The 7,440-nt window shown below is 32.8% G+C and overlaps 2 protein-coding genes across 6 annotated transcripts; both read left to right on the forward strand.

Moving 5' to 3' along the window:
• The first annotated feature begins 1,498 nt into the window (after positions 1 to 1,498).
• Positions 1,499 to 4,527, forward strand: LOC114924095 (bifunctional riboflavin kinase/FMN phosphatase-like). 5 transcript variants are annotated; one of them, XR_011868465.1, is made up of 7 exons: positions 1,499 to 1,631; positions 1,751 to 1,818; positions 2,539 to 2,740; positions 2,822 to 2,905; positions 2,996 to 3,405; positions 3,545 to 3,653; positions 4,469 to 4,527. XR_011868465.1 is itself a non-coding variant. In XM_072209161.1 (6 exons), exons 3-5 carry the CDS (start codon positions 2,687 to 2,689, stop codon positions 3,380 to 3,382), a joined length of 279 nt encoding a protein of 92 aa, XP_072065262.1. In that variant the 5' UTR covers positions 1,499 to 1,631; positions 1,751 to 1,818; positions 2,539 to 2,686; the 3' UTR covers positions 3,383 to 3,405; positions 4,469 to 4,527. The 5 variants fall into 5 exon arrangements, 1 of the variants encoding a protein (XP_072065262.1); XR_011868466.1 differs by having other exon boundaries at positions 3,545 to 3,606; XR_003812669.2 differs by having other exon boundaries at positions 3,242 to 3,405.
• A 126-nt stretch (positions 4,528 to 4,653) lies between these two features.
• On the forward strand, positions 4,654 to 6,239 carry LOC112727294 (protein IWS1 homolog 1; the record flags this gene model as incomplete). The annotated part of the gene is made up of 6 exons (XM_072208244.1): positions 4,654 to 4,689; positions 4,805 to 4,930; positions 5,023 to 5,085; positions 5,278 to 5,355; positions 5,548 to 5,797; positions 5,897 to 6,239. Coding segments are annotated over 5 exons (417 nt in total), but the record flags the coding sequence as incomplete, so codon positions are not given.
• Positions 6,240 to 7,440: the final 1,201 nt, after the last annotated feature.

Genomic DNA, 7,440 nt, shown 5'->3' on the forward strand with positions numbered 1-7,440 from the left:
TTAGAGGGTGATGATCAAATTCCAGTTTATATGCCACAAAAATCTCAATTGTCCAAAAATAAAGGGATTATATGTCACGTATCCCGTTAAATACAAACAATTAGAAATTCAGGATAATATGTTTTCAAGTTATTGTTCAAGTAAAGAGCTTTTCCAAGTTATACAAGAACTCAAATAGAACATGGGTGATACTTCTGTTCCACCCAAATTCATAAAATAAAGAACGAAAACAATTATTGAAATATAAATCAAAACATGAATTAAAATAGAAAAATAATATTATCGATCCATACAATAGACAGAGCTCATAACCTTAATAATGGAGAATTAGTTGCTCATGGAATATGAAATGTAAATTTGTATGGAATAATGTTGTGGAATGTTGTGCTGGAACCACCCTGTTAAGATCCCTTTTATAACTAATCCTAATAATTTTAAAAATCAAATTTCTAAAAATTAAAATTAAAATAATATCTTTTCCTAAAATAAGATTTGAATTTAAATTAGAATTAATTAACAAGTCTTCAGCTGATGGGTGGGGACCACTTGATTTGTCCATTCTGCAGCTTTTAATCTGTGTTTTCTGGGCTAAGAACTGGGTTAAAACAGCTCAGAAATTGCCCCCAGCGTTTTCTGTCAATTCTGCAGATCGCTCATGTGACGCGTCCGCGTCGTCCACGCGTTCGCGTCATTTGTGTAGATTCCAGTCCACGCTTTCGTGTCAGGCACGTGATCGCGTCATTGTGATTTCCTCCATTCCGCGCGGTCGCGTGAGCCATGCATCCGCGTCGATATTCGCTGGTCATCTCATTGGCTTCTTCTCTTTCTCTGCAGAAACTTCATCAAATCCATCCGAATGCTACCTAAATTAAATAAAATTGCACAAAACTCAAAATAGCATCCATAATGGCTAAAATATAATTAATTTTTAATTAAACTCAATAAATTAGATGCAAATTCACTAGGAAAAGATAGGAAAGATGCTCACGCATCAGTAATGCATTGAGATCTATTTAGTTATTATAATCGAACTTGACTTTTATGTCTTAAAGAAAAGTGTAATTCTTTTTAATATATTTTTATATTAGCTAATTGTCTCTCTCTTTTTGGACAGCGATGTATGAAAAGCTTTTCACTTTTGAGGGTGAAATTGGTGGTGGCAGGTTATTTCTTTCTTTGGTCTTGCCAAACCTACTTTATATAATTAGATACAATTTTAGTTGTACTCTGATTTTTTTTGTTACTCACTAGTTATCATTATCTCCATAAAATCTAAATATCCTTTCCTAGAATACTATTTTATTTATTAATCCTCTAATACCTTTTTCCGTCACACTCACTTCCAACCATCTCTATTTCCATGATATGAGAAATAATTGATTTTTCAGTCTCAATGAAGGACTTAAGAACTGATCTAATGCGTGACCAATTACCATGTTTATTTATCTCATTTTGGATGCTATATATGAATTGTAATTTGTAGTTTTTTTTTTTGGCTTTGTAGTTTCTTTTTTGGCTTTCTTTTTTGTAGTTTCCTTTTTGGTTTTCTTGAATCTATCCAGAGAATCTAAGGGCCTTAGCAAAATATTATGAATTTTTACAGCAACAGGATAGCTTATCTTTTGGAGAAGGTAATTAAATTTTCTGCCTTGCCTCTTCTTTAAGCAAACAAAACAAAATAGGTACTGCCTTGCCTCTTCTCACATTGCTATTTATTATTTATTGCTACTTCCACTTTGCACATTGCTAGATGACAATACCAAGCAGAAGCATTCAACAAAAGCAACAATATGTCTGCACCTCTTTCTCCCCCGACAGGTTTGGATTTAAACCAGCCATTACCTTATGTTAGAAATATATAGAACTATTCATAATTTCTACTTATAAGTCTAAATTATAAAAAAGATGATTTATGAAATCTTCACTTATTATTACCTTATGTTAGAAATGTATTGAAAGGATTTGAGGGGATTCTTGTCTTCCTCAAAGAACACTGCACTGTACAGAGTTTCTTCTATTTAGCTTTTCTTTTAATTTTGTTTTAAAATAGTCAATGTTATTATTTTTAAAAAACTATCTCAAGAGGCAATATTTATGGAAACAATAAATGAATTTGAAGCTTGGTTCATTTTTTTTCTTTTTAAGTGTCGGTAACCTTTTACAAACAGGTTATTTTCATCTTGTATTGACTATTGTACTGTGATATTTGAAGATAAGGTTGATAAGCAAAGAGCTTTGCTACCCAGCAAAAAGTAATTTAATATTAAATTTGATGAATGGATGTAATGCAATATTATTCGTTGGGTGTAAATGATGCCATACTACCACTTCATTAGATTTTTCGTACTATTATTTTGCTTTTTATAATAAAAAGCATATTTTTATAAGCAAGAGTAGTTCAAACTTCTGGTATGAACCAAAAGAATAAGTGTTTCTATGAGATAACAATCATGTTTTGTGGTTTCCTCATTTCCTGTAGTATAGGTTCAAATGTGGTATTGATTTTGTAATTTGTCTTTGAATATATCTCATCTGCAGATGAATTCTGGTCTAGTACTAATAGTAGTGAATAAACCATTTTCTTGCGGCTAATTTATCAACGAAGGGCTATTCAGATCTCCTTGCAGAGCATCCTTCGGGGATTTATTTTGGTTGGGCTGGATTATCATCCAGAGGTGTTTTTAAAATGGTCATGAGCATTGGTTGGAATCCATATTTTGACAACAAAGAAAAGACTATAGTAAGTGTTCTGATCATTCATCTGTAGTAAAAGAATTATTTGCCTCATAAGTTTCTTGATGATACCTTTCTATCAACACAGGAGCCTTGGATACTTCACAAGTTTGATGAGGATTTCTATGGGAAAGAACTTTGGCTCATTATAGTTGGTTACATTCGTCCCGAGGTATTAGCTGAATGAGTATTTCTTGTGTTACTTGTGTTGCATATACTTTTTAAGCTTCACTAAAACCTGGCATTGTGTGCATATATATAGGCCAATTTTCCATCCCTTGAAAGCTTAATAGCTAAGATTCATGAAGACGGTGAAATTGCTGAGAAGGCTCTTGAACTTCCCTTGTGCTGGGATGATGATCATGCTTTTATCGAATTAACACTATAATTGAGAATGCGTTATTAATGAATTTTCCAAAAGAATATCTTAAGTGGTGTTTTCTTCTTTCTTGATATCACTTAAGCAAAGTTTTAATCTTGTGTCATTAAATCATGTATGTTTATGTAGGGGCCTGCTCAAGATGAAGTCATTGTTGAAGGAATTAATATGCTTGTCCAGACACTTTTTGAAACCCGCTTGCCGATAGTGATCGGAGGTTCATATGCATTCATGGTCCCATCATGTCCATCATTCATGATCCATCTCTGACAATGATACAAGACCCTGAATTAGTTAGTGTTATTTTCTTTAAGAATTCTATTTTGTTGTCTGCTCTCAACTTTGTCATAGTTAATGTTCTTAACAGAACCAAAACTTAGTTAGTTGATTGATAGGAAAACTTCCAAGTAATTGCTTTCCATTTTTTTGTAGAGATTTTTTAGCGCAATGAGAGCAGTCCAAGGTGCACTAATAGTAGCATCAAGCATACAAAAGTAGGCATATAATTGGTTTTGGACTATTTAACAGAGGGTTCCTTGTGGTACATATAACACCAACCCCATTATTGCATTATTAATAGTGAAATTCACAATTATTTTCTCATCACTAATATGGTTTAGTATACTATTATGAATCTGATAATGTATACCAAGATAGTCAATTTCTTAATAGTGAAATTTACAATTTAATAAATATCTATATCAATGTTAATACTTTGCAGTGAAATAAAAGAGTCTTTTGGAATTTCATAAATCAAATACCCCGTTGGATAATTGTGATTAGACTTCATAAAATGTTCACGGTGATTATATTAGGCAAAGTTTGATTTAATTTTCCTTTCTCTTTTGTTAATTTCATCTTGGATACGTTTAAATTTTAATGAGAACTAGAAAATAAATAGTATTATTGTTTGCACAATTTTTTTAGTATAACTAGTGCAGCAATCTCTTTATGTTCCTCTTTCAATTAAACACAAGTACAAAGTCTCTTTATGTTCCTCTTTCAATTAAACACTATTAAAATATCAGTAAATATTTTAATTCTCCTGGTTATGCTCCCCAGGTTGGTGAATTAATTCTCCCGAATTTTTTCTTTTTATTGTTAGATTCTCATGTAAGTAGAATAGCAGATTCACTGTGTTTGATATCCTTCTGATTAGGATAATATTTTGGTACCGGTAGCATGTTGTAAACCAAAATATGTGATGGATGTAACTTAAGCTTTCTTTTCATTTCAAGCTATTCGGTCTCTGTTTATGATCTAGTTAGAGACAATTTCTTCAAAAAATCAATTATGGGATTTGTTGCATTGTTTTACTATAAAGCTTTTGACACCTGACATATGTTGATATTCTAGGTAGAGGAAGGTGAAGAGGATGATGAAATTAAGGATCTTTTCAAGGTAGGTAAGAAAAAGAAGAAGAATGAGAGAAGTCCTGTAGAAATAGCTTTATTAGTTGAGAACGTCATGGCTGAGCTTGAGGTCACAGCTGAAGAGGATGCTGAACTTAATAGACAGGGGAAGCCTGCCATTAATAAACTAAAGAAGTTGGATCTTCTAACAGAAGTCCTCTCGAAGTAAGCTATTGATTTTTTGTCATATTAACTATGCTCTGGTGTTTCCTTAATATTCTATTTTACTTATGCATATATTCTTTGGTAAATTTCCACCAACTATTTGTCTATTTTGCAGGAAATAGCTCTAACATTTTTGGACCATGGAGTACTAACTTTGTTAAAGAATTGGCTTGAGCCACTTCCTGATGGAAGCTTGCCAAATATTAACATACGCACAGCAATTTTGACTATTTTAAATGTTGTACCGAGTTTTCACCATTATAAATATTTTTTTTATTCAATTGCCCTTCTCCAGCATTATTTAGCTCCTGATTAATTGGACATGCTTTGCAGTTTCCTATTGACCTAGAGCAGTATGATAGAAGAGAACAGCTGAAGAAGAGTGGTCTTGGGAAGGTTGTGCTTCAGTTCATCATGTGGCTAGATGCTCTATTTTTTAGCATTTAAAATAACAGCCTTCTTTTCCCTCATTTCCCTCCCCCTTTCCTTCTCTTCCCTGGGGCAAAAGAAAAAAAAAGAAAGAGAGCATCAATATGTAGCTTGTTATTCGGAGTCATAACATAAGTGTGATCTATATTGTCTTGACAGGTGATCATGTTCCTATCGAAGTCCGACGAAGAAATCAATGTAAATAGAAAACTAGCTAAGAAACTGGTTGACAAATGGGTAAGTAATCTGTGAAACTCTTGCTTCAGCATGTATTATTTATCTTTCCTTAAAAATTGTACTGATTCTTGAAGACATTATAATGGTATGCATTTTCTTTTTTTACAAACTATCCATTTTCATCCAGGAGTATTTTTCTTTTTGGGGGACAGATACTTAAAAAAGCACATCATTTTTGCTTTGTAATTGCAGAGCCGACCCATATTTAATAAGAGTACACGGTTTAAGGACATGAGAAATGCTGAGGACGATAGGATTCCTTTCAGGAGGCCAACTGTTAATAAGTGCTCAACCATTCTGATTTAAATTGCTTGTCTTGAGCAATATTTGTTTTATGTATTGCAATATGCTGAATTTCTATAATGCTGAATTTCTACCTGCCGGCAAATAAAGCAGCAGGGATGAAATCTAGAGATGGTGATCTTGATTTAGAATTTTCACAGTAAGTCTTGGGAATTAAGATATTACTAGTGGAGCAGTGTGAACTAAGTTGTCACTGATTTGTGTTATAGATGCTAATTGTTCTGAATGTATAATGCAGGCCTAGATCTAGACAGTCTTCTTCAAGGCAACATGCATCAAGGCCAGAAGCAACACCTTTGGATTTTGTGATCCGTCCCCAGTCTAAAATTGATCCAGAAAAAGTTAGAGCGCGAGCAAAAGCTGCTGCACAAGATCTGCAGAGAATGAAGGTTTAAATACAACACTTATTAGATGGTGTAAATACATTATTATATATTAATATAGTTTAGGAAATTGTATAGTAGATTTGACTGATTAGTGTTTATTGCAATGCTTGTATTTTGGTAAGTTTAGTAAGATAAGGTTTTGTATAGGAGTTATTACTTTTGATTTTCAATAATAAAAATCATATATTATATTAATATTTTGTTTATGAGTTATATAATATTTCATTTATAGATTATGATTTTTTGCTATTGTGACATTTTAATCACAAAATTATTTATTTAACGCGATAAAAATGACGGTAAAAATTATTTTTTTTAAACGATAAAAAATGTCACTGTCAGGGTAAAACGGTAGTTCAAAAATGTCATTTTAACCAACCAAAACGCTCCTGTCAGGGTAAAAATAGCGGTTCAAAAATGCCGTTTTAACCAACCAAAATGCCACTCTATCAGGGTAATAATGGCGGTTCAAACTGCCGTTTTAACCTATTAAAAAACTACCATTTTAACCCTGGAAATAATGGCGTTTTGAACCGCCGTTTTAACCAACCAAAATGTCACTCTGTCAGGGTAATAATGGCGGTTCAAACTGCCATTTTAACCTATCCAAAAACCGCCATTTTAATCCTGGAAATAACGACGGTTTGAACCGCCGTTTTAACCTATTCAAAAAACCGCCGTTTTAACCCAGGAAATTGTGGCGGTTTCAGAAAACTGCCGTAATAACCAGAATGGCGCCCAGAATTACGTCGCTTCACGAAACCGCCATTATTGGTTATAACCGCCGTAATTCCCATAAAAACCCGCCATTTTTACCAGAATTTTTTGTAGTGCTTAACCTCTAGGCTTCAAACTTCATAATTCATTCCTCAATTCTTCAATCTTCCAATTAGATCAAGCCCACGAAATCCATCTCAATTTAATCTTGAATTTAATGTAATTTGATTTTTATTTGAAATGTAATTTAGATAGATTATAAATAGAGGATCAATCTGAGAGCAAAGGGAATTTTGAACACTCTCTCACTCTCATATTTCTTCCTCCACTCTTCTCCTCTTCTTACTTTTCACATTTTGTAAGCCATGAGTGTCTAATTCTCTTCTTCATTGGGAAAGGAGCTCTATTGAATTTAATAGATCAATTGTGATTTACTATTCATCTTCAATTCATCTTTCACTTGCTTCTTTAGAAAGATTCTTCGTTTTTCATTTCAAGGATTCAAAATCTATTGAGAGATAGTTTGAATCTTACTTGAATTCTGTGAAAATCTGAGAGAGGAATCATAGAATTAAGCTTGAATATCTTTCTTCCAATTTGGTGAATTTGGGTTTGGGATTGATATGTGACATGTAATCAACCCATAACTTGATTCATGAAATTGTGTGACTCTAAATCA

The sequence above is a fragment of the Arachis hypogaea genome, chromosome 12 (assembly GCF_003086295.3).
Source record: "Arachis hypogaea cultivar Tifrunner chromosome 12, arahy.Tifrunner.gnm2.J5K5, whole genome shotgun sequence".
In the NCBI taxonomy this organism is placed as follows: domain Eukaryota; kingdom Viridiplantae; phylum Streptophyta; class Magnoliopsida; order Fabales; family Fabaceae; genus Arachis; species Arachis hypogaea.

Coding starts and splice junctions, on each gene's coding strand:
- LOC114924095 (XM_072209161.1), top strand. CDS start 2,687: ATGGTCATGAGCATTGGTTGGAATCCATATTTTGACAACAAAGAAAAG. Junction 2,741..2,821: donor ACAACAAAGAAAAGACTATA/GTAAGTGTTCTG, acceptor CTATCAACACAG/GAGCCTTGGATACTTCACAA. Junction 2,906..3,241: donor TTGGTTACATTCGTCCCGAG/GTATTAGCTGAA, acceptor ATGTTTATGTAG/GGGCCTGCTCAAGATGAAGT.